Here is a 27,597-nt window from a genome sequence, read left to right on the forward strand (position 1 = left end):
CCTTTTTAGTCTATCTGATGCCAATGTTTACATTGTGTGTTTTTTTGAGTATATATGCCAACTAAGGAGAACACTTCACTCACTTGATGACGTAAACTCTAGTCCATGAAAGCTGATGCCACAATAAACTTGTTATTCTTTAAGGTGCTGCAACAGGTTCTTTGTTGTAGTCATTTGATGTCTCTTTGAGTACACCAGGGGCTCATCTACACCAAGCAGGATAATCCACTATGAAAGCAGTGTGAAAGCAGAATATAAAAGGCAGGAGCCACACTATTGCTTAATAGCGGTATTGAAGTGCACTGCAGGATCCACACTACTGTTTTATTGCAGTACTGAAGTGTACTGACAACTGTTGGGGCCCATGACACATCTACACCAAGCAGGATATAACACTATGGGCCTTGCTAGACGAAGCCTTAGGGCGCTGTGAGGCCCAGTTTCCCTGCTGTGCGTCCAGATGACGCACAGGGGAATCCGAGGTCAGGCCGTGCTGAAGCCTCCCCTAACGCGCCATAAGCGAAGTCGCTTATGGCGCGCCTTTTCCGCAGCCCCGGCCTCAAGCTGGGGCTGCGGAACGTCTAGCAAGGGCCATGGATTTTTGTGGCTACTCGCTTACTCACGAGTAGCCGGGAAAAGCCACGGACTGGGCACAGTGCTCATATGAGCACTGTGCCCATTGGGTGGGGGGGGGCGATCCCGGGGGGGAGAGAGGGGCAGGGAGAAGGCCGGACCCGCCAGGAGAGAGGGGGGGGGGAGAAAGCCGGGCACGGCATCGGGGATGGCAAGAGGGGTGAGGAGAAGATCGGGGATGGCAAGAGGGGTGGGGAGAAGATCGGGGATGGCAAGGGTGGGAGAAGCAGGGCACGGCATCGGGGATGGCAAGAGGGGTGGGGGGAAAGCCGGGCACGGCATCAGGGATGGCAAGAGGGGTGGGGAGAAGATCGGGGATGGCAAGGGGGGGAGAAGCCGGGCACGGCATCGGGGATTGCAAGAGGGGTGGGGAGATCGGGGATGGCAAGAGGGGGGGAGAAAGCCGGGCACGGCATCGGGGATGGCAAGAGGGGTGGGGAGAAGATCGGGGATGGCAAGGGGGGGGGAGAAGCCGGGCACGGCATCGGGGATGGCAAGAGGGGTGGGGAGATTGGGGATGGCAAGAGGGGGGGGAGATTGGGGATGGCAAGAGGGGGGGGAGAAGATCGGGGATGGCAAAGGGGGAGAAGATCGGAGATGGGATCGGGGATGGCAAGAGCGGGGAGGACGAGCGAGCAGGCAGGGGGGAATCAGGGGCAGGGAGAGCGGGGGGGGGCTTTATTTTTGTAAAAAAAAACCTTACCTTGTACGGAGTCTTCGGGCCACATGTGGCCCCTTTAACAGTAAAAAAAAAAAAAAAAAAATGGCCGACGCTGCAGGGCTTCCGTAGTCCCTGCGTGTCGTGCGTGTAGGAGGCGGGGCAGCACACGCTAAAGTTAGTGCGCCGTCGCCCCGCCTCCCTGCTGGCTTATCCGGCATCGTCTAGCAAGGCCTTATGAAAGTGCTATGAAAGCAGTATATGGTATGTGTCAACAGTTGTCAGTGCACTTCAATATCGCTATAAAGCAGTAGTGTGGCTCCTGCGTTTTATATATTGCTTTCATACCATTTTCATTAGGGGTGTGCACGGACCCCCCGCTCCGCTTCACTTGCAGATCCGCCATTTTTCGGAGCGGGTCGCTCCGCCCCGCCCCCGCTCCGCCCACTTCCGCTCCGCTCCGCCCGGAGCTCCGGATCGGATCCGGAGCTCCGTTTTTGCCCCCCCATAGGCTTGCATTGAAAGCTAAAAAAGTAAACAACTTTTTTTCCGTTGAAGTTAGAAACCTCACGTTTGGCACCATGACACCTCATGGGCGTATACACACACACGCCAAGTTTCAAGGCAATCCCATCATCCCCTGATTTTTGGCGAATTTTTGAAAATCGGGCACCCCATTCACACCCCTTGGGATAGCTCCGTCAATTTGCATGTTACAAACCTCAAACTCGGCACCAGGGCAGCTTATCCATGTGTCCACATGCACGCCAAGTTGCAAGCAAATCCCATCATCCCCTGATTTTTGGCGCGGCTCTACCCTCTAACGCACCTCCCATAACCCTAATTCACACCCCTTTAGATAGCTCCGTCAATTTGCACGTTAGAAACCTCAAACTCAGCACCATGATAGCTTATCCACGTGTCCACATGCACGCCAAGTTTCAAGGCAATCCCATCATCCCCTGATTTTTGGGGAATTTATGAAAATCGGGCACCCCATTCACACCCCTTGGGATAGCTCCGTCAATTTGCATGTTAGAAACCTCAAACTCGGCACCAGGAGAGCTTATCCATGTGTCCACATGCACGCCAAGTTGCAAGCAAATCCCATCATCCCCTGATTTTTGGCATGGCTTAACTCACCCCAAATTGTCCCATTCTACAACTACGTCAATTTGCACGTTAGAAACCTCAAACTCAGCACCATGATAGCTTATCCACGTGTCCACATGCACGCCAAGTTTCAAGGCAATCCCATCATCCCCTGATTTTTGGGGAATTTATGAAAATCGGGCACCCCATTCACACCCCTTGGGATAGCTCCGTCAATTTGCATGTTAGAAACCTCAAACTCGGCACCAGGAGAGCTTATCCATGTGTCCACATGCACGCCAAGTTGCAAGCAAATCCCATCATCCCCTGATTTTTGGCGCGGCTTAAACTTTTTAACTCACCCCAAATCAAGTCCCATTCTACAACTACGTCAATTTGCACGTTAGAAACCTATCCTTTGGTCCCATGACAGCTTACCCATGTGTCCCCATGGACACCAAGTTTCAAGGCAATCCCATCATCCCCTGATGTTAGGGGAACTTTTGAAATTTGAACACTCCAGTATGTCAGGGATTTAAAGTTGCAATTGCAGACAGCTCAATGGGGCCAGTTCCAAGGCAATCCCAACATGCCACGAGATAACCCTAAATCTTCTGGCACATTTGAAAAAGGGATTATTGAATTTGATAAAGTCTAAGTGAGCGCAGGAAGGACTTCTCCCCTTAGTCAAAGCAAGACACATACACCATCGCTGCAAGGCGGGAAGGGGAGAATTATTATTATTATTATTATTTATTTATATAGCACCATCAATGGAAAGCAGGCAGGCAGCATGCATTGTAGTGCCGCAAGGATGGCTTGAGCACTAACGCATAGCAAACCAACCCATAAGTGGGCGCAAAGTGAGGCAAAGATGGCTGGTTGTTTCTTTCTAAGCCAGCAGTTACGCCTTGAGGGGCACAGAGGAGGACGATTGGGAGCAAACCAGGCACCAGGCGGGCAGAGAGGCAGGCAGAGTAGGCGAGGAGTCAGTCCTGGCAGATGCCCCACCACAGCAGCACCCCGGGGGAGGCGGGCAGGCAGGCAGGCAGGCTGCGGGCATTTCTGGGGGCACAAGGAAGTGATGGCTGGTTTCTAAGCCAGCATTGCAGTTAGTCACTCATTGCAAACGCAAACCATCCCAGCGAGTCGGTCACCGAGGAGGACAGGCTAGCAGAGGGGCAGGCAGAGTGACATGTCATAGATCTAGTATTGGGGAGGAGTCAGTCCCGGCAGATGCCCCAACACAGTAGCACCCTGGGTGGGCATTGGAAAACGCCATCTTGTGGGTCAATACTTCCCCCACCCCATGTCCTGCAGGGTTGCCTGCCTAACCCTTGTGGGGATGGGAGATGGAGAGCTTAGAGTGGCAGTGCCAGCAGCAGCCTTCGGCTTTCCCCTGGAACCAGTCGCCTTGCCCGCCTCTTTCCCCAGCAAGATCGCCTGGTGCTGCCTATGAAGATGCATCTTCATGCTGCTGGTTCCATAATGCCCTGTCGATGAACCCCTGCTTAGGCTGAGTTTGCAGTGGCGACAGACAGCAAAGCGGGGATCCGCTCCCAACTCAAAGTGGTCCCACACGATGCTTGTCTTTCGTTTCTGTGGTGACACCACCAATTGCCCGCCTGAGCTCTCTGGTGTTGCCACAGAAACAGGGGTGTGGGATGAGACTGGGGAGAGAGCCTCGGCCTGCTGCTGCTCCTCCTCAGCCCCCACATCCTGGAGGCCCACCGCCTCCTCCTCCTCCCCCCCCTCCACTGTGCTGAGGACCTCGTCTAGGTCCATCAGCGGGCTCGTGGGCTGAAAGGAGAATGAAGGAGTTGGGGATACTCCTCCTCCTCTAATGGCACTGCTGCCACGTGCCTCTTGCAAACGGGCACTTTTCCCATTCCCACCCTCAAAAAGAGAACGCCGGGCACAAGTTGCAGAAGAGAGTGGCTCTGCCTGCTGCTTGTCCTGCTTCTGTTTTGGAGCAGTCAGCCAAGGAGTTGCCCGTTTGAGTTTCACAGGAGGAGAGGAAGCCCTGCTGGCAGACTGAGCCTTGCTGCTTTCAGCACGCCTGCTTTCTCTTTTCATGATGACTAACAAAATATTAATACTACTAATACTATGTATAAGGTACTACTAAGAATATGTATAAGAAGAATATAATATGTTTAAATGTAGGGAAATGGGACAAGAACAATAAAATATACTACTACTAATATGTATGAGAATATACTACTAAGAATATCTACAAGAATATAATAATATGTTTTAGAATATTACTAATAAATGTAGGGAAATGGGACAAGAAATGGGACAACCACTACTATAAGAAGAACAAAATATGAATACTACTACTAATATGTATGAGAATGTATACTAATAGACTACTAAGACTATGTCAAAGAATATAATAATAATATGTTTAAGAATAGGGAAATGGTGTGCGTATGCTTTCCCCAAAATGCTCAATCTGTGGCTGCCTGTTGAACTTGACAAAAGCAGCCCACTCCGTCGAAGTTACACAGAGAAGAAAAAGAGAATCCAATTTTTTTGGTATATTTGGTATATAGAAGATAGAAGGAAACACAATCAGGATTTAAGAGAGGGGAGGGGGAAAAAGAACCAACCACTACTATAAGAAGAACAAAATATGAATACTAATATAATATGTATGAGAATATATACTAATGGACTATGTGAAAGAATATAATAAAATATGTTTAAGAATATAAATGTAGGGAAATGGGACAAAAAGTGTGTGTATGCTTTCAAAAGAAAGCTTTCACAAAAGCAGAACAGTCAGGCTTTAATACAGGGAAGGGGGGGGGCAACCAACCCAACCACACACTCCAAAATTCAAAAATAAAGTTTATATTAAATCAAAGTAAGGGGAAAACACAGGGCAAACTAAGCTACAAGTCAGAAAGAAGCAAACAAACACACACACGCGCCAAACTAAACCTATATTAAATTAATCTATCTCCAAAGCAGGAGCACTAGCTAAGTAAGTGTTCCCTCCACGAACGCCAACCCACAAAGAGACACAAAACAGAAAGTTCTCAGGGTGGGTCTGCCTTAGTCCCCCCTCCAACGCTGGGATTGGAGGAGGATGCTTTCTGAGGAGATGAATTCTCATCAGGATTGGGAGTTGAATGTGCCTGTCATCGCTTCCAAAAAAATAATAATAATAAAAAAAAAAAACCCAAACCCCGATTTTTAAAAAAATATTGCACGTGAACCACAGCACGCAGAAAGTTGAGAGTGGTCTCAAAATGACCCCCATCCACGACTCTCTGTGCACAAGAATTTCCAGAACGATAGCTTCAAAAACAACGTAGTTATGCGCGATTATTTGCCGCAATGCAATCCTATGGCGAAATGTTTTCAAGATGGCGACCGGAGCGCTCCGACTGAACTCGGAGCTCCGAAAAATGGTCGCTTCTCTTCGCCTTGCTTCTAGGGGGTCCGCGGTCCGCTCCTACTCCGCCTCTGGGTAAGGCGGAGCAGGCCAATCCGCTACTGCTTCTACGCTCCTAATCGGAGCGGAGCACATCCCTAATTTTCATAGTGGAATATCTGCTTGGTGTAGATGAGTCCTAGTAGTTGTTAACAAACTGGGACTAATATTTCTTGGGCATGATGAGGTCTGCAAAAGCTGCTGTAATGCAAATGCTTACAATATATATATATATATATATATATATATATATATATATATATGCACACCATTAAAGTGTCTCCTGGAAACAAGGTGTTATTCCTCTTAATAATGTGTTCAGGGCTTGTACACACAGTGTTAATGCACTTTAGGAGCACATCTGCTTTTGTGCAGCAAATCCGACCACAATGAATGGACTGGATTTCAGTGATGTTATGACTTTTACTTCTAGTGATGTTGAAATGATATAATCCTGATCTTTATACATTCTGAATTATAAAGCAGAACCACAGGCAGCAAAGTACAGATAAAATGCTTTCCTTGGGGTGAAAAATAATGCTATTTAAAAAACAAAGAGGAACACAGTCTTTTATCAGCAGCTGAAAAAGAACACTTGTGTGTTTGCTTTAGATATGCAAAGGTAAATCCTCTTATACCTAAAACTGTGGAAGTACTAAACACTTGGATTCATCCATTCAAACTGGGTGCTTACACTCTAAAATGCAATCTGTAGACTGAAAAAATCATAAGTATCTCTAGTAAAATCCAGCTTTGCCCCAGATGGAATAAACTATGTTCTTAGAACCATAACAAATAAAGGCTCTCAACACCAAATGTATTAATTGGGATATACTTTACTTTTCTGTAGATATAGTGGGGACACCTCTCCTTGCTCAGTTGTTTTGCTGCATCCTTCACGCAATCTCAGCTCCTCTGGAGTTAATGTAATTACTACTAGGTGTACTATTGTTCTCTACATCTTGGCTCAACCACAACAACTCAGAGCATGTCCAGACCTCCCAGCTTTCTGGGAGGGAGGGGGAGGATCTCACAATATGGTGATCGCAGGATCCTCCCCCTCTGTCTACACAAAGTGTGTGATGTCCTAGGAGGCCAGAGGATGTCGCACCCACCATTTTTGTGTTTTTTATCGTAAATGAGCACGGGAGCGCTCCTGCACAAAGGTACGTAGTTGTTGTTTTAAAAATATTCCCATTCCCCCCACCCCACCCCCAATGAGCGCAGAGCTCCTGAGCTGCTCCGTGCCCCATACCCAGTTCCCAGATCCGCACAGTTACTTGCAAGGGGCTGGGACAAAACCGTGATGGCCTCCCACACATCCCGTGGTCTTGGGACGAGCCGTGATTAAAGGGTATGCCAATATTCTGGGGAAAGGAGGGATCATCCCTTCCTGCTCCTGGGATCCCCTGTGTCATGTGGACACACAAGGATGATCCTGGGGCGATCCCCAGGATATTTGCAGGTCTAGCCATGCCCACAAAAGTTCCTCTCCAGAGGGGAAAAACAAAAACAAATTCCCATTCCAATATACTGCAGTAGAGGCAATCTTAGTCCTAAACACAGGTACATGGGAGAAGGGTTCATTGACCACAATGGGATTTAATTTTAGGTTGCTGTTAGAGATGGAAAAATCTGTCTCTTTCTGCTCCAACATCCTTTCTCTCCTGAATATGAACAACTTTGTGAATTTTGGTAAAATCTTATAAAAAAACGAACAGAAACAAAATTCTCAACCATACCAGACAAATTCATTTGGAGCATCTATTCCCAGTATGGAAAGGACCATGATGTACTTGCCTACCATTTAGCTGTTAAAGATGAGGGGGGAAAGAGGTGACAACCTGAATTTAACACTAACATGGTTGAATACGCATGGATTCAAACCCAGGCTTTTAAAGCACTCAAAGCCCTGGGCCTGAATGAACACATTTGTTTGTTCTGGATTCTCCCACATTCAATTTCTTTTCTTTCTTTCTTTTTTAATTTTAAGTTTGTTTTGTTTCGAATAGAACCAGTGTAGTGTAGTGGCTACAGTGCTGGACTGAGAGTTGGGAGATCTGGGTTCTAGTCCCCCACTTGGTCATGGAAGCTCACTGGGTGACTTTGGGCCAGTTACAGACTCTCAACCCAACCTACCTCACAGGGTTGTTGTTGTGAGGATAAAATGGAGAGGAGGAGAAGGAGGCAGATTATGTACAGCACCTTGAGTTCCTTGGAGGAAAAAAGGCAGGATGTAAATGTAACTATGGAGAAGGAAAGGGAAAGGAATCTCTCATGCAAGCACTGAGTCATTACTGACTCTTGGAGGGACACCAGCTTTCGCTGACATTTTCTTGGCAGGCCTTATAGCGGGGTAGTTTGCCGTTGCCTTCCCCGGCCGTTATTACCTTTCCCCCAGCTAGCTGAGTACTCATTTTACCGACCTCGGGAGGATGGAAGGCTGAGTCGACCTGAGCCGGCTGCCTGAAACCAGCTTCTGCTGGGATCGAACTCAGGCCGTGGGGAGAGTTTCAGCTGCAGAAACTGCTGCTTTACCGCTCTGCGCCACACGAGGCTCTTACTATGGAGAACTTGGTGAATTTTGATAAATTCCTATTGAAAGCAAATTGAAATGAAATTCACACCCATCCCTAGTCAATATGATTAGGGTTGCAGGGTAAAGGATTTCCAATGTAATCTCTGAAATTGTGCCAGGAATTGGTCGGGCACTAGCCTGCACCCTGAAACAGAGGGAAACAGGATCAAACCAGCAAAAACAGCCCTTTTTTCTTGGTCCTCACCACTGCCACACAGTGGATACCTTTATTCCCTGGCTGCTTCCACTCAACAGCCCTTTGCCCCTGAAGTAAAATTCCTCACCCAGACAACTCTCCAAACTGGGTGGTTTGGTATGGGCTGAATAATTAGGTCTGAGAAAAGTTACTCTGAAAGAAACTTATCTTTACTGAAGATCAAGATGACAGCTAATTAAACAGTTATTCCATATATATATATATATATATATATATATATATATATATTTGTTTGGGTTTTTTGGCAGGAAGGAATAATTTTAGAGAAGTTTGAACAGTTGAACATAAGAGATTTTTTTAAAAAAAAATCTACAGAGATATACATGTTGCTGTATCTATTCTAGTCTGTTTCCCTAACCCAGCTAGTACTTATCGATAAGGCAGCTTCTAGCTTTCTCAGTTCAGTTTCTCCGCTGGAGATCAGTATCTTAAGCCTTAGCTAGACCTAAGGTTTATCCTGGGATCGTCCCGGGATCATCCCTGTTCATGTAAATGACACACAGGATATCCCGGGAGCAGGCAGGGACGACCCCAGGATGATCCCAGGATAAAACGTAGGTCTAGCTAAGGCCTTAATCTCCTGTAGACCTTCATCCTGATTTCTTTCTGCAATGGTGCTCCAGTTCTGCTCAGCTTAGTGGCATGCTGGAATCCAGGATTCCTGGGAACTGAAGCTTCCCAGGGCTCTCCGATCTTTGCTGATGATTCAAAAGCCATGGAAGGCTCAACTCCCCAAAATTCAGGTATCTATCTAAGATACTGTTGCTGCAAGGCCACGGCAGCAGCAGCCTGCCTTGTCCTTCTTGTGTCCTTCTGCTGACCTTCAGCTACTTCCTGGAGATCTCCCCCACCCCCTTTACAGATATTCTCTTGCAGCAATATACAAGTAAAAACTTTTGCAAATCTCATTATCTCTCTGACCTTCTGTTGAATTTCCTGCCCATGTCCTTCTTCTTCTGCAGACTCCATGGCTCTTTCAACTTTCTGCAAACCATTGGGCTGCAGAGTCAACATCCTGATTCCAATAATGTTACGACTATCATTTGAAAAGACTTGCCATTTTGAATCTGCCAACTGGGCTCATTTTGTCTTGGATTTGACCTCATCCTGAAAACCAACACATGTGATTTCAGCAGGACATGGAAGTCTGGCACAGAATCTTGTGTTTCAGTTTGTGTTGGTGCAGGAGTTGAGATGGGTCCCCCCCCTTTCTTCTCTCCAGCCAGCTACTAATGTACATTTCAGTGACTTGTTTTCTTTCAGAGAGAAAAGCACAGTATGACTAAGAGATCACTCTGTTCTGTGTTTCATAGGATCTGACATATCTAGTTGAAGGCACAGGGAAATATATTTACATTTTCTTTAATATATAACATGCAACAAAGCTTAGCCTTAGAAGAGGGGGGGGATAAGGCAGGTTCACCTAAATAACAGAGCAGTTAGCAAACACATGTAATAACCGAAGTAAAATGTAAACAGTGTCAAAAATGTAAAGAATGAATGGTGAGAGTGATCTCTCTCTCTCTCTCTCTCTCTCTCTCTCTCTCTCTCACACACACACACACACACACACACACACACACACACACACACAGGTCATGTGTTATTGGGTCTTCTATCTGCAAGATAATGAACCCACTTTTTTCCATTAACCTGAACACAGCAGAAGAGTTTGGGGGCATGAAATTTTTCATTTCATGCCCCCACTTAACCTCCCCAAAAGAGGCACCCTAAACTACAACATGATGACACCCAGCTTTATTTCTCTATAACATCTGAATCAAATGTGGCCGTGCAAGTCCTTAGTCAGTGCCTGTTCACAGCACTGGGTTGGATGAGGGCCAATAAACTGTGGTTAGGGTTGAACACCGGCAAGATGGAGGCCTTATGGATTAGTGATTTTAGGGTCTGGGAAATTGGCCAACAATGTGCTTGGGATGGGATCACAACTTGGGGGTACTTAGGGGATTCATCTTTGTCACTATAGGCCCTGGTGACCTCTTTGGCTAGCAGTGCTTTTAACCATGTTCAGATGGTATGCCAGCTATTTATTTATTTATTTATTACATTTCTATACCGCCCAATAGCTGGAGCTTTCTGGGCAGTTCACAAAAATTAAAAACATTCAAAGTATAAAACAATAGTATAAAACCATAATATAGAATACAATATAAAAGCTCAACCAGATAAAAACAGCTATAAAAAATAGCTATGGCTATTGCTGGATAGAGATAACCTTGTCACAGTGGTCCATACAGTGGCAATATCAAAACTGGAATATTATAAGGTGCTATTATGTAGGGCTGCCCTTGAGATTAGTCCAGAAGCTGCAGCTGGTATAAAATGCAGCTGCATTTTACATATATCTTGAGTAAAATGTAAACAGGATTGCTATTAAATTACAATTTGTGTATGTCTTTCTGTTCACAAACACAATGCAACAAGGTAACCCCTCCTCCTCACCTGAAATACACTAAATCATCCACATAAGCATTGTAATGTAGATTTTACTACCAATATAGGACCAGTCTCTGCAAAATCATACACTGACTCCACCTGTCATCATAATGGGGTAAACGGTGCCACTTTTCCAACACACAATGAATTACAGAAAGGTAGCCAAAGCGGCCATCCATCACTGGTACTAAGAGTGTTTTCAGTAGAAAAAAGAAAAGATGCCACGTACCAGAAATGCTGTTCAGACTGTTACTAGAAAGCACAAATTGGAGGCTCAAGTACAAATATGGCCACAAGATGAATGGACATGACAGGTTTTCAAAGAGGCAGAGTGCTGCTGTTCTACAAATAATATTGTCAGAAGCAACTAAGTCCTCTAGCTTGTCTGGCAGCCAGACTTTGGAAAGCCATCAATAGTGCCTTTTTGCTGGTAGTTCAAGTGGGGGGAAAGGACAAGCAGCAGCAACAGGGATGCATCAATAGGTTGCAACTGGATATATTTAATAAGATGCAAGGCACATTACAACACACAGTGCAACTCACAGTGCAGTGAGGGTAGAACTCACATTGCAATGCAATTGAGATTTTCAGGTAAATGAGAGCTCACAGCTTGGAAGAAACACAGAAGGAATCAATGTAAGAATGGGAGAAGAATGTGTACATTTCAAAAATGTGCACAATTGATGCATACATTTGGGAGGGAAATATGCACAAACAACCTTGGCATATGTTATTAAATGCTGTTAAATGCCTGGGAGAAGAGAAAAGTATTGACCTGGCGCCGAAAAGATAACAATGTTGGCGCCAGGCGAGCCTCATCGGGGAGATCATTCCATGATTGGGGGGGGGGCACCACTGAAAAGGCCCTCTCCCTTTTTGCCATCCTCCGAGCTTCCCTCGGAGTAGGCACTCAGAGGAGGACCTTAGATGTTGAGCGCAGTGTATGGATAGGTTCATGTTGGGAGAGGCGTTCCGTCAGGTATTGTGGTCCCAAGCCATGTAGGGCTTTATAGGTTAAAACCAGCACCTTGAATTGGGCTCAGAAATGAATAGGCAGCCAATGCAAGCGGGCCAGAATCAGTCTTATATGTTCAAACCTTCTGGTTCCAGTTATCAACCTGGCAGCTGCATTTTGCCCAAGCTGCAGCTTCCGAACCGTCTTCAAAGGCTGCCCTACGTAGAGGGCATTGCAGTAATCTAATTTGGAGGTTATGCCACATCCTGCAGATGTCCACCTGTGGCAGTGCCTCTTCTCTGGAGTATCCACACACACACACACACACTCTCACACACAATGTGCCAAACCTGCTAGAGTTCATGCACATGCTGAAGACGTTTTTTATCCACCCCAACTTTTGATGATATGTAATGCCTATTTCTTTTCAAGTGGCCCATGGTTATATTTTAGTATCTTTTAGTTATATTGTATATATGTACTTTTATATTATGGTTTTAATCATGTAAACCGCCTGGATACGACAGCTGGTATAAAATACTTTTAAATAAAATAAAGTAAAACCTTAAAGTTCTAAGTAGCTGTGGCATCTTACAGAGTAGATTGCACCAAGACAACATCGACTGTGTTAATTCAGATGGGAGAGATGTATAATTAAGTAAACTTGAAGTGGAAGGGCTTTGTCTTTCCGAAAGCCATAATTCTCCTTCCATATGCAGGTGGCGAAACTTAATTATACAGCATGTTCAGCAGATGGATCTTCAGTTCGGGAGGCCTACAGATATTTGGAACACACATTTCCCAAGAGCAGGTGTGGGCGCTTATAAATTTATCTCTCCCCAAGTTCCTGTTCTATGTACCAAATATAGATTTCAGTCCCTCTGGGCTCGGACTGTTCATTTCTATGCTCTGCTCCTCACCTAACATTAAATAAATGTTAAATAGCAGGGAGTATTATATGTGCAGTCATGCAGGGAGTTACGGAACTGCTGGGATGACAGAATTGCTCCGTTAGAGCAAACGATACATCTCATATACACCAATGCTTCTGATGTTTCAAGCTTGGGCTTCTGGCCATTCCAGGCCATCATGGTGGTCTATCAGGGCTCTACCAACGTTCACAAAACATCTAGTTTCTGTCGTCTTCCAGAGGACCAAGGCACATGAGATGGCCTCATTTCCATGACTCAGATCCAATGGTGCTCTACCACCAGCAGTAAGCACTGCTAGTTCCTGGTGCATGTATGGCTTGCCCCAGTGAAAGCAGTGCATGGCCAGCTCCTACCATTGGCAAAGGCAATGTAGCATTTTCAGGGATAAGCTCCCAGTAACTGGAAGTGCAAGTTTTTGGAAGGGACAGGTCACACTTTCCAGAAACGTGCATTTCTGGTCATTGGGGAGTTTGCGCCCAGAAGCAGTACATCATGCCACTGGCAGTACAGGCCATGTGGGCACCACTGCCGCCACCAGGGCCAGCCACGCATGCACCAGGAACCAGTGATGCTTGCCACCAGTGATAGGGCACCATTGGATCCTATCCCATATGTTTAAGCATGAAACTGGCCCAATTGTGTGGGCCAGTTTCATGCTCCAATGCATAACCCATACCACACCTTGAATTTGCCTCCTAGAAGTCTGCTCCTTCCCACCACAGCTTTTCCTATTTTGAACAAGCTCCAATACCAGACTAGGGAGATAAGCCATGGGTTCTTGGAGGCTACTCCCTCTTTCTATGTGCTTGGGGCAATGCCATGCTTAATCATACTGCATGTGCCACTGTCCCATGTAGCTGTTGTGATGTGCAAATCAGCAAAATCTGAGCTTGTTGAGGATCACCCATATGGAACTCATCTTGCCTCTTGTTTATTTTGGAGTGCAAGTACTGAGAGGTAATTTTCCTACAAAAAAGGGGGGCATATTTTTGTGCATTTCCCCCTAAATGTATGCATCAAGTGTGCACATATTTGAAATGCACACATTTTCCTCCCATTGATTCAAACATATTTCAAGCATGTACACATTTTTTCCCCTATAAACATCTTTTTTTCTTGGCATGATCTGTCTGGAGGACCTCAACTTGCCCTCACCAAAGTCTGAACTGGGGACCAGCCTGCAGGTATTCTACCACTGATTAATAACTCTTCCCCTTTAAATGTAAAGACCAACTGACCAGGTTGCAAACCAGTAAGTCTCTCTCCTTCACAACCCCATGCTCTCTAAAACTTCCCTTTTTCAATATTTTTGGAAGGTTTGGTTCCTGTGCTTTCTTTTGATTCCTATGCTGTTTATTGTTTTGCATTACACTGTATTTTATTCTTTTAAATATTTGCATTTCATTTTATACTTTTAACTGTTCTATGGCATTTTAGCTTTTAGTTGTTTGCAACACACCCAAAAAACATTAACTATTGGGTTTATTAGAAATGTAATAAATAAATAGATAGATAAGGATGCAATCCTGTCATGATTCCCATCAGTTTCCGCACTCAGGGAATCCTATGCACGGTGGGCTCCAGTCCATCCTGTGTTTCTGCTAGATGGGCAATATCACCCATCTAGCAGCTGTGCCTTGAAGTTGGTGCGAATGAGACTGAGGAAGCCATTGGAAACAGCATAACTCAGCTGTCCCAGTCTCCCCCCCCTTCCTGCCCCCAGGAGCACCTCTTTTAGGGTGACCATATGAAAAGGAGGACACGGCTCCTGTATCTTTAACAGTTGCATAGAAAAGGGAAATTCAGCAGGTGTCATTTGTATATATGGAGAACCTGGTGAAATTCCCTCTTCATCACAACAGTTAAAGCTGCAGGAGCTATACTAGAGTGACCAGATTTAAAAGCGGACAGAGCCCTGTCCTCCTTTTCATATGGTCACCCTAACCTCCTTTTGCCCATCTCTGTGCTCCCTTTTGTGAGCATGATGGGGTAGCTGGCATGGTTCTCTCCACACCAGCTATGTGGGGGAGAGGAGGTGGAGAGGTTTCCTGGCTCCTAAAACGGAGCCCTAACTACAAGCTTGGATCCAGGAATCCAGGGTCCAGGGTCCAGGAATCCAAACTATCCTATGTGTCCCCTGCCCTGGACACTGTCTAGGGTACATAGGATTGCTCCATAAATAAATAAATAAATAAATAAATAAATAAATAAATAAGGTTTACCATGGTATTTAGCAGGATGTTCAAGAACTATAAGAACACATTTCCAGAATCCAAAATTACACAGACACTATCTGCATGTCTCTAAAACAAGCAGCAGACTCACCGAAAAGTATAAAGAATTCCAGCCTCCACTTAAGAAGATATAAAATGTAATAGAGATGGATCATGCCAAGAAATGAGGTGTACAGTAGGCTATATCTTAAATGTTTACCCACACCTGTTCAGCTTGTTTCAAGGCCAACATATGATACATCATTCCATTGGTTTAAGCCCAGATGGAATCTGTTTCTTTCTCTTTCATTTTCACACCAAAATGACAGAGACAAATGGTCACATTACCGTGAGAGTTCCTTTGGCAGAGTAAGCAGCATAGGAGTATAGAAGGTCTTGATTGTGCAGCTTTGGGGTCTCCTGGTTACATGGCTGTCCACTAGCATAAAAGCATTCTCCCGTGTGGTTCAGAGTCACTGTATTTGGGGAAGAGCCTGGTAGGTCAAGCAGGACAGAGTAATTTACGAGCTGGACATCTTCAAGGCCATAGGATGTCCATTGACCCAGAAGCTTCATGGCAATATCTCTATCTTCTCTTCCATGCAGCTGAATCAAGTCTCTGAAAAACAGAAACAAACAATGACAACAGCACTGGATTAACAGACTGGGTTTTCCAGGAAGAGAGAAGCTTTTGAATGTATTCATATGATACCTGGAATTCAAAAACTCTTTGGGTGAAATCCAATGATGTTTCCCCCATTGACAGAATGGCTTCTCTCAGCACAGGGGTATATTGAACCACTTTCAACCCAATGGCTGATAGAATTTTGGAGAGGTTCTCATGAGCCACTTTCTAGTGCTAGGTGGAGCCAAAGGCAAAAAGAAGCAGGGCTGAAAGCAAAAAGGGGCAGGGTCAGAAGCAAAAGGGGGCAGGGCAAAAATATCAGCATTGTTTAGTTTACAGCTCTTACTGCCACTACCTTAGGAGAGGCATTTCAGCCATTTAGAATGGAAAAAATACTATACAGCTTGGAAGGCACCAAATGCTCAGCAGTCGGGGGAACAAGGTGGGGGCAGGGAAGCAAGCCAAGGCCATAGGGGAACCCCAGAAGGCCAGACTGGGACCCCAAGGAGGCTGGATTGGCCTGCAGGCCAAAGGTTCAAGACCTCTGCAACAGTGGAACTGAGGAGGGGCTGATTACCCTTCCCCACTGCAGCCTGGGGGGCTGGGGGATCCTCTGGAGCAGAGTTTCAGGGGGCACAAGCAGTTGCGAAAGGGAGGAGCAATGGCCTCACTGCATGAGCAGCTTCCGCTTTTGTGACGTTGGATTCCACTCCTTGTGTCTAATTCTTTACATCATAAGAAGAAGGTGGAAATATGGACTCACACATTTCAGAAGATTGACTGGGTTAGTTTGGCCATAGCAGGACAATGACCCCAAAATAATGTGAAAAAGGATGCTTCCCACACCGATTTTCAAACACTTGCATTCCATACAGGATCTGGCTGAGACAACGAACCAAGTGTTGGGACAGAAACCTTGATCAGATACAGCAAGGATAAGTCTCAGAAGGCAGATGAGGCACCTTTAGAGAAGGAAGATGATGGATTGGAAGGCCAGGAAAACTTGGAGATGTTACAAGGTCAAGAAAATAGAGTAGGAACTGATGGAGGTATTTTGTTGCACATATGAAGTCTGGTGTCAGGAAAGTTCATGATTAAGGAAGACACATAGGGCTTTGCTAGACCAGGGGTTAGCCCGGGCTGACACCCAGGCTCCCCCCTGTGTGTCCAAATGACACAGGGGCTCCCAGGATCAGGAAGGGGTCAACCTTGCCTGGCCCTGGGATAACAGTCACCACTTTGGGCCCGGTATTTCCGCAGTCCCGGGCTGAGCCCGGGACTGTGGATGGTCTAGCCCGTTCCATGGCTTTTCCTGGCTACGCCGCTTATTCGTGTGTAGCCGGGAGAAACCGCGCTGGGCCCATCAGGGCAGGGGGAGAGATTGGAGCTGGGAGCAGGGGGAGAGATCGGAGCCGGGGAAGGGGGAGAGATTGGAGCCAGGGAGAGATTGGAGCTGGGTGTGTTGGGGAGATTGGAGCCAGGGGTGGGGGAGAGATCAGAACCAGGGAAATTGGGGGGAGATCAGAGCCAGGGGGAACGGGGAGAATGTTTTTTTTTTAAAAAAAAAATCACCTAAGCGCACGAGCATTCGTGTGCATCCAGCTCCTTTAAAAATTAAAAAACGCCGGACATGATGGGGCTTTCCTTTACCCCATCGCATCTGACGTGTGGATAGGAGCGACAGCCCGTGCTACTTCTAGCGCGGGCTGGCCCCTCCTCACCACCGGATTATCAGGTAGGTCTAGCAAAGCCCAGAGACAGTTGAGTGGTATGGAGCAAGGCAAAGAGACCATAAAGTTATTGGTCCAGGAAAGTTCATGGTTTCCCAAGGAGCTCCAGTAGATGAAGGAAGGACCATGGTTTCTACCTAGCTTCTCGGACAGACTCGTACCCTGTACTTGATTTCTCCATCCCACATACATTTTAATGTAGATGTGTAAACCCTCTAGGCATATACTGTTTCCCCATATGAGGAGAGTCTGAAAGAATTGGGCAGCTTTAGCCTTGAGAAGAGAAGACTGAAGGGAGACCTGATAGCACTCTTCAAATACTTGAAAGGTTGTCACACAGAGGAGGGTCAGGATCTCTTCTTGAAGGGCTCAAGTTACAGGAAGCCAGATTCCAGCTGGACGTCAGGAAAAATTCCATGACTATTAGAGCAGTACAACAATGGAACCAATGACCTAGGGAGGTTGCGGGCTCTCCCACACTAGGGGCATTCAAGAGGCAGCTGGACAACCATCTGTCAGGTATGCTTTAAGGTGGATTCCTGCATTGAACAGGAGGTTGGACGTGATGGCCTTATAGACCCCTTCTAACTCTCTATTCTATGATTCTAGGCCTGCCTCAATCCAAGAATGACACGATGAGATTCCAAGTCATCTGAGCTCCACTTCGCACTGCAGTTATTGGCTCTCCCCCCACTTAAAATTGTGTTCCTGAAGGTTCGGGCCCCCTCTCTATTGCCATATGAGGAGGTGGAGTTTGAGTGAGAAACACAGAGAGCCCCCCAGTATGTGGACACAGTCTTTGTATCTGACCCACAGTGCTGATCGAGTTGAAAAGCCCAATGGTTACAACCCCGTTTTCAAAAAACGATAATGGCATTCACCATCTGTGGTCTCTTTTAATACCAAATAAAGCACACACACACACACACACACACACACACACACACACACACACACACACACACATTTCAAGTGCAGTGGGCTTATGCTAAAGACTTCCAAGCTCTTTTCAAGAGAAATAATAGTCAAAGGTCAAACTCTTTGGATTTAATCTTTTCCACTTTATCTCCAATAAGTCTTCAAACAGACTGCACAGAATAGACAAGTTAATCCAATCACCAGTACATTACAAGCCAGTGATTTCATCGGCTATGCCCTTTAATGCAATGACACAAACTTGGACAGTCCCAAAATGCACAAAGTCATTTGATTAACACAATTGCGACTTGAAGAACCACATTTCCCACAGGTATTGGAAGCATTAATAGAATAAATAATGGAAGGAAAGTCATCCCATACAAATAAGATTGAACCTCTTCTTCCCACCAGCCAGCACTTCCTTCATCAAGGAAGGTAATTTTAAATGAAGAGAGTACAGTTCTGAAATTGTTCCTTTCATTGCGGAGCGAAAGATGCTTTCTACTCTGTAATTAAATGAATATGCGATTGAAAGTTTAGTGACAATATCTTTGATTGAATTAAAGCAAAGCATGTGCATTCCTTGTTTACACCATTTTTTTTACAGAATATGAAAGAAAAGGAGATGCAAATCATGTCCTAAGTTTTATTAAAACAAATCAGCAGGAATTAAGTATTTTTTCATTAGACTTGGGGATCATTTAATCTAGCAAACAAACACTCTGGAAGTTTTGCTAGCAAGATTAAGGCTGTGATCCTAAGCCTTCTTACTAGGAAGTATATCCCATTAGATTAAGTGGGATTTTCTTCCAAGCATTTCAGGATCATCGTGCTGTAAGCAATCCTTATCCCTGATGGGCAGTATTCAACAGGGTCACTCCACTGGTTCCATTGCACACGTGGGGTGACCACTTCTGCAATGGGGCTTTTATACTTCTAAAAATATCCTCAGAAATGAGCACAAACACTCATTTTGAATTCATTTTGAATTGGTCTCCCTTCTAGGAGCTCTGCTGACTTACCCGGTTCCAGAAACAAGCATTTCCTATTGTTTCCATTTATTTCTAGAACCATCAATGCCCTGTTGCACAAACAGTCACTCTAGCAATTGCATGAGCGCAATAGGATACTAACCAGTGTTGGTAAATGGCTTCCAGTCTTGTAAACTGTTCATTAGGTTTACAAGTATTTGTATTATCTTATGACTCCAAAGTTAGCTAATGTTTGTCTTGAATACATCCAATTGAAAGCAATGGGACTTAACTTGTGTTCCATTCTTGTCAATGGGATTTATTTAATCACTTCTTAATGAAGTTGTTACCCGTGGTGTTTAGTAAGAAGGCTGGACAATGTCACCCCTATAAGCTGGTTTACACATGCATATACATCCCTTTGATTTCTCACTGCCTGATTACTCAGCGTTTGATGATGGGATCTGAATGTGTGAGCATATTCCAATGGAAAAGTCTTTGTATGAGTTGATCTGAAGTGTTTAGGGATATATGAGAATTTCATTTCAGTTTGAAAGCACAAAAGACAAGGTGCCAACCTTAACCAAAAACAGTCAATTAAAAGAAAAGAAGTTAAGGATATGATTATAAATTTAAATTTAATACAAATTAAATTTTAAATCATAATCATTTCAGTTTGAAAACTATTTGAACTTGTTCTGATTAAATCCCAAATTCAAATAAGGACATATTTTTTTGGGTGGGGGGAAAGTCAACAAATTCCTGAACTTGCAAATATGTTCCCTCAAAAATGTGAATTTTGAAAAATGTGCACTTTAAATGTACATTTCTTTTTTCCCCTTTTATTTTAAATGCACGTCTCTACACTTTTGTTAATGAACATAAGACCATAAGAAGAGCTACGCTGGATCAGACCAAGAGTCTATCTTGTCCAGCACTCTGTTCACACAGTGGTCAACCAGCTGTTAGCAGGACACAGTGCAAGAGCAACCTCCTACTCAAGTTCCCCAGCAACTGGTGTTTATAGACTGACTTACTGCCTCGGCTACTGGAGGTTGCACATATCCATCAGGACTTGCAGCCATTGATAGCCTTCTCCTCCAGGAATTTATCCACCCCCCTTTTAAAGCCATCAAACCTGGTGGTCATCACTACATCTGGTGATGGTGAATTGAATAGTTTAACTATGCACTATGTGAAGAAGTATTTCCTTTGTGCAGACTTTTCCCATTCAAAATGCATATTTTCCCCATTATAATGAACAGGGAAGGGGGAACAGGTCACAAAAGAAAATGCACAAACTGAGCTAAGAAGTGGAATTTGGATAACCTGCATGAACTTTAGTTTCCCCATCCCTAGAAGTGACATGAAAGCTCTATCTGTGGCATCAGAACCATTATGACTCATTCGCAAGTAATCCAAACATGGTTGTCTAGGCTGGGTAAAGCACAGATCTTGATGTCAAGGTGTAAGAAAAGCACCAGTAACAACATTCAAAGGATGGAAGGAGGTCAGACATTTAGATAATGGTCCTATCCAAATCAGATAGATAGATAGATAGATAGATAAATAGACAGATGATAGATAGTTATCCTTGAACTTTGATATCACTACAATAACTAGAATATCAGATATTAAATGTTTAATATTATTATTACATTTTGAACGAGACCGCTTCTGCTGAATATTTGCTTAAATCAGTCATTGCCAAGCTGTGTTTCAGGGAATTCTGGGATTCTGGTTAAGGATGTGTTGTATAGCACATTCTAAATTCACCTGGAGGATGGCCAAGGCCTCACTGGCTGGCATGAACTGAATGTGTAATATTCTCTACGATCCTCCACCACATGCAGAGGCCACATGGGCAATAGAATTGCCTGGCATATGTTCCCCGAGGATAGAAAGTTTGAAAACCGTTGGCTCAACCGATCTAGAGATGAATCACAAGAAATTATAATTCACACTCTGTACCATATAAAGCTCCAGCAATCTGACTGATATTGTACACGGCAGTAAAGAGGCTGGAAGCCTCCCGAAGAGGATAAAGCAATTTGTCTATACAGCTCATCAGTGCACAAGAGCCATAATGCCGGGATCCCCTGCCAGTGTAGCAATGTGACAGCCCCCAAAGGTGGAAGGATATGACTGGTCGCTAAAGAAAAATGAACACTTGCAGGACAGAAGGATTTTTCATACATAATAGGCATTCATGAAGGAATGAAGTAGCTGGACTAGAATGGCGAGCTTGAGCTGGGGAATGATTTGATGTAACAGGATTGCTAGGCTATGGTAAGCAAAACCATGGCAGAACATGATGATTAAGAATTGAAGTAGGATTCATAGAATATTAGAGTGGAAAGGGGGCTTTAAGGCCATCGAGTCCAACCTCCTGCTCAATGCAGGAATCCATCTTAAAGCATCCCGAACAGATGGCTTTCCAGCTGCATCTTGAATGCCTCCAGTGTGGGAGAGACCACAAACTCCCTAGGTCATTGGTTCCATTGTCATACTGCCCTAACAGTCAAAAGCAATTTGCACAAATTGCGAGCCTAGTTTGTGTGAGTTATGCAAATTCCAGGTGTAATTTATGAAATTTTGCAAAAATCAGGTGCAATGTGTACAATTATGCAACTTGCAGTTGCAATTTGTTAAATTTGCACAAATTATGCCCATAATTCAATAACATAAGAAGTGCCATGCCGGATCAGACCAAGGGTCCATCTAGTCCAGCACTCTGTTCACACTGTAGCCAAACAGCCATCGGCCAGGGACCAACAAGGCAGGACATGGTGCAACAGCACCCTCCCACCCATGTTCCCCAGCAATTTGTGCACACAGGCTTACTGTCTCGAATACTGGAGATAGCACACAACCATCAAGGCTAGTAGCCATTGATAGCCTTCACCTCCAGGAATTTATCTAACCCCCTTTTAAAGCCATCCAAATTGGTGGCCATCACTACATCTTGTGGTAAAGAATTCCGTAATTTAACTATGTGTTGTGTGAAGAAGTACTTTTTTTTATTTGTCCTAGATCTCCCACCAATCAGCTTCATGGGATGACCCCAGGTTCTATAAGTTTGAGAGAGGGAGAAAAATGTCTCCCTATCCACATTCTCCATACCATGCTAAATTTTGTGTCTATCATGTCTCCCCTTAGCCTTCCTTTTTCCAAGCTGAACAATCCCAGCTGATGTAACCTTCCCTCGTAGGAGAAATGCTCCATCCCCTTAATCATTTTAGTTGCCACTTTCTGCACTTTTTCCAGCTCTATAATATCCTTTTTAGGTGTGGTGACCAGAACTGTACACAGTATTCTAGGGCCCTTTCTACACCTACATCATCCCTGCCTGCTCCTGGGATCCCCTGTGTGTCATTTGGATGCACAGGAATGATCCCAGGGGAAAAGGCAGGTGTAGAAATGGCTTAAGTGTGGTTGCACCATAGATTTGCATAAAGGCAGTATGATACTGGCAGTTTTTTCTCAATTCCTTTTCTTATAATGCCTAACATGGAGTTTGCCTTCTTTACCGTGGCTGCACACTGGGTGGACATTTTCATCGATCTGTACCCCACAATCCCTAGCTCAATTTCTTGTTTGGTCACCACCAGCTCAGATCCCATTAGGTTATACTTGAAGTTGGGATTTCCCTCCAACATGCATCACCTTACACTTGGGGCGTTGCTAGACGTACCGGGTGTTCCGTCGTTGAGGAGCGGTGAAAGCGGCTTTTCCCGTTCAGCCGTGACGCCTCATGATCCACACCTGCCTTCGATTTATGGCGGAAGTTTGCGCCGGTTGTGCTGCTGCCGCCGCGAGAACGGTTGCGCAGCCACACCGGCCTGATTGCCGCGGCTTTTTTTTTCGCTCGCTGCACGGTTTGCGCACGTCCGAAAGACCGCAAACTTGCGCAGCCGTCAGCGATGCCGCCGCCGGCCCTGGCGGCGGCAGCGGCGGCAGTGCCAGTGCCAGCTGAAGTGCTGCTGGTGCTGTTGAGGGTCAACATTGATGCGCTCACTTCCTGATGGGGGTCGTGGCGGGTGTCATATGACCCGAGGTCAATCGTCTGCATGGCCACTCTGTGCCTACATCTCCCATCATGCCTCTGAGGTGTCGGCGGCGATGACCGCCTCTGTGCCCTGTGCCCCATCCCAAGGAGCCAACCCACATCTGGCCGTAGCCATGGCAGCAGCCCACAAACAGCTCTGCCCTCTGCCAGCCTGGTACCCACACTAACAGGCAGCGTACAGCACCGCCATTATGCGGCCACGGTAGCTGCCCACCGCAAGGAGTCACCAGCCACTTTTCCGGTCCTCCGGTCCTGCGCAAACTGTCACTGGGGAAATAAAAAAAAAAAGCCGCTCCGCCGCGCTGCCCCAGCTGCCGGACTACGCGCAAATGGCGGAGGCGGCTTGACCGAAGCCGCTGACCACTCCCCCTTAGCACGCCTTTTCCTGACCAGTGCCGACCGCAGTGACCTCACATCCTCCCACACGTACTCCGAATTACCGCGGGACAGCAGGAAAAGGCGCACTACAACTCACTTTTTTAAAGTCGGGAGAAAGAGGCTTCACCGCAGGATAACGGCGGATCCTCGTGAACGTCATCTGGAAGCCTCGACGTGGCTGCGGAAGGTAACGCGCGCTACAGCCTCGTCTAGTAACGCCCCTACTTACATTGAACTGCATCTGCAATTTGCATGCCCACTCTCCCAGCTTGGAGAGACCCCTTTGGAGCTCTTCACAATACCCTTGTTTTTTTAACAACCTTAAATAATTTGGTGTTGTTGGCAAACTTGGCCACTTCACTGCTCATTCCTAATTCCAGATCATTTATGAATAAATTGAAAAGCATTGGTCCCAATACCAATCCCTGTGGGACCCCACTATTTACTTCCCTCTATCAGGAGAACTGACCATTTACTCCTAGTCTCTGTTTTCTGTTCTCTAACCAGTTACTGATCCATAAGAGGACCTTTCCTCTTATTCCATGACTACTAAGTTTGTTCAGGAGTCTTTGGTGGGGAACTTTATCAAAAGCCTTTTGGAAGTCCAAGTAAACAATGTCCTCCAGATCACCCCTGTCAACATGTTTGTTGTCACTCTCAAAGAATTCTAGTAGATTACTGAGGCAGGACTTGCCTTTTCAGAAGCCATGTTAATTCTTGCATAAAGTATGCCACAAAGATGCATAACTTGCACAAATTATGAGCAATCCATGGAGAAAACGGGGAAGTGGGTGGGCTTGGATGTTTCATGGGAGGAGCTTCAGGAAGACCCCCACCCCTTAACATTATCAGTCTGCTGGAGCAAAAGAGGTTGCTCACCCCTGAGCAGTTAAGACTCAACTGGGTGTGTTGCATACGTGGTGCTATCTGGTTTTCACTGTATTTTTTTATTTTACCACTGTTTTCATCATTACTCTTATAATTGTTTTGTGTTTTGTGATTTCACATTTTCTTGCCAATTCAGCCTTTGCAGAGTTTTATCCTATAATGTAACACAACATAAATATTTTAATTAATTAATTAATTAATTAATTATGCAAATGACATGGAGTGGAAATAGACTGATTTATCTGTTCCAGAGTAACTCCTAAAACTGAAACCATGGGTTAATTCAATTTGTTAATTTCTGTTTTGAGAATGGAGTCGCTGACATGAACCATAGCATTGCCCTTAAAAAACATGTTATGGGAACCTGCCACAAAGCATGTGCAGAATAGTGGTTATGATGTGCTGGTTCATACATGCACAAATATTTTGCTGCACTTGATGGCTTTTAAGCAAATTAACTCCTTTTGAAAGCCCTTTGATGGGGAGTGAGCTGAAAGTTACATCTCAGGCATTTGATCTATGATCATTCATTCACATATGTGATGAAAATGCATGCGAGAACTCACTGTCTCTTAATCATGCTGGATACCTAACCCTGTAGGTTTCCAGAGCCCCAATGCCAGTATTAAAGGCCATTTATTCACATGGATTTCTGTGCGACTGAATCAGGAAGAGACCTTGCTGAAAACATTTCCATCCAACCATAGAGCTATTGTTTTTTCTATAAAGGTGCCTTATGGGCAGAAATTTCATCAAAAACTGTCATCCAGGAGTGAAATATGCTCATGCAATTTTTGTGCTTGGCTTTTCAAATACAACTTGTCTTTGTGTTTTTAAAATCATTTATTTATTTATTTATTTATTTATTTATTTTCTTTAACTTGATCCATGCTTGAACTGACTTTTTCTTTTTCTTTTTCTTTTTGCTGTTGAGCTTTTCCTCTGGTCTAATTGTTCAGGAAATAACAGCAGGGAGCTTGTGTGCATGTGTGTTGCAAATGAACTGATCTTTATTTAGGAGAAAAAAGTGACAGCCTGTTGGAATGGGAAGAGAGACTGTAAATATACTGTGTATTCATTCCCATCTTGTCAAGCCCCTCTGGCGCCAGAAAGCACAGCTCTTTTCACAATATCTGCCTCGTTCGCTTTCTCCCCTCCCCCCTAGGGGAAAGATACAGAAGACAGATGATAAGCAATATCTTAACTCTCCTCCAACACAAAAAAGTACACAGCCTGATCCATCACAAAGCCAGTAACTGACATTTGCACAAAGCACCTCAATTAATCCACAGCTTCACCATTTAGAAAGATAAATCTCTATCAATGAGCAGCCCTGTGCAAATATGTTATTCTCCCACCTACTCTGCCCTCTGTCACGGAAGCAACATACTCTGGGCCTACTGTACTGGCACGGAGCCATAGATACTCTTCATCTAAATATAGTTACTTGGATTTCTCAATGTTTTGAAAGACAGTGAAGCTAAATGCACCACCATCAACCCAATCCAACAGAGGCCATTCTGTGCCTGGGATTATGCCACAGCAAGCACTGAATGCAAAGAGAAATTCTGTCTCTAGTAGGGCAGAAGTATCTAATTTGTCTCTCTGGGCTCTATAAAGGCCCGGGAATCTCCGTAAAACTTGCCCTGCTCAGTCAGATCAATGTCCATCCAGTCTGACTTTTTGTCTCCAACATAAATCATTGAGATGGCTATGGGAAAAGCAGGGCACAATAGTGACAACCATCTCTTTCTGTTTCTTGACAGCAGGGCATGAAAGTGATAGTTAAACCTTGCTGTTTGTCCCAACTATGGCATGACAGTGACTACTATCCCTTGTTCTTTGTCCCCAGCAGGGCATGAAGGTGACAACCATCCCTTGTTGACAATGATCCCCAGCATATGTTATCTAGAGGTACACTGCCTTTGTACATGGTTGTTCCATTTACCTCTCAAGGTTGAGTTTCAGGCCTTAGCTAGACAGGGCGAAATCCCAGGGTGATCCCCAGGATCATGCCTGTGCGTTCACATGACTCACAGAGGATCCCGGGATCAAGGAGGGATGATCCCTCCCTTGCCCCGGGATCTCGCCCTACACTTTAGGCCTGCTTTTTCCATGATCTCGGGCTGCTCCCGAGACCGCAGGATGTATGTGCGGGCATCGCAGTTTGTCCCAGTTCCTCGCAGTTACTTGCGGGGAGCCAGGACCCGCACACAGGGTGCAGAGCTCCTCAGGAGCACTGAACCCATCTGGGGTGGGGGGAGCGGGGATTCTTTTTGTTTGCGCACGAGTGCTCATGTGCTCCTTCTTCTTTAAGAAAAAAACCAAAATGGCGGGTGCGACACCTCTCCCTCTGAGTTTGTCAAGCACCGCATGTAAACAAAGGGGGAGATCTCAGGATAAAAATATCACGAGATCTTCACCCCTCCATCCCGCTAGACTGCTAGGTCTAGCTAAGGCCCTAGGTCTATCCCACACAACATTCAGTTCTTTGCAACACACACAGACTTCATGGCAAAGCAAAGCATGCAATCTGGCTAATAAGTTGACCATCCTAATTGAAATCAATGTAATTGACATTCAAACAATACTAATTTATCTACAGATATGTAGCCCACCTTTTATTAGGGCTGTGCATGGACCCCCCGATCTGCCTTGGAGGCCAATCCAAAGCCCCTGAAGCAGCCCCAATCTGCCTTGGGGCTGCCTCGGGGGTTCCTAATCCACCTCAGAACCAAAGCCGAGGTGAAATTTGGACCCTCTGCGTTGACTCAGAGTTTTCTGGGCACCGGCTGTGCAGCGGGCACCCAGAAACCTATCCCCACTTACCTGGTGCCT

At 45.3% G+C, this 27,597-nt stretch overlaps 1 protein-coding gene across 1 annotated transcript in view; it reads right to left on the reverse strand.

Annotated features, from left to right (window-relative positions):
• The window catches only part of NAALADL2 (N-acetylated alpha-linked acidic dipeptidase like 2), a 762,753-nt gene that overhangs the window by 399,619 nt on the left and 335,537 nt on the right, over positions 1-27,597 (reverse strand). The window contains exon 3 of the mRNA XM_063131966.1: positions 15,529-15,799. Coding sequence (XP_062988036.1) covers positions 15,529-15,799 — 271 coding nt within the window. The remainder of the gene's footprint in view (positions 1-15,528; positions 15,800-27,597) is intronic.

The sequence above is a fragment of the Elgaria multicarinata genome, chromosome 8 (genome assembly GCF_023053635.1).
Source record: "Elgaria multicarinata webbii isolate HBS135686 ecotype San Diego chromosome 8, rElgMul1.1.pri, whole genome shotgun sequence".
Classification (NCBI taxonomy): Eukaryota; Metazoa; Chordata; class Lepidosauria; order Squamata; family Anguidae; genus Elgaria; species Elgaria multicarinata.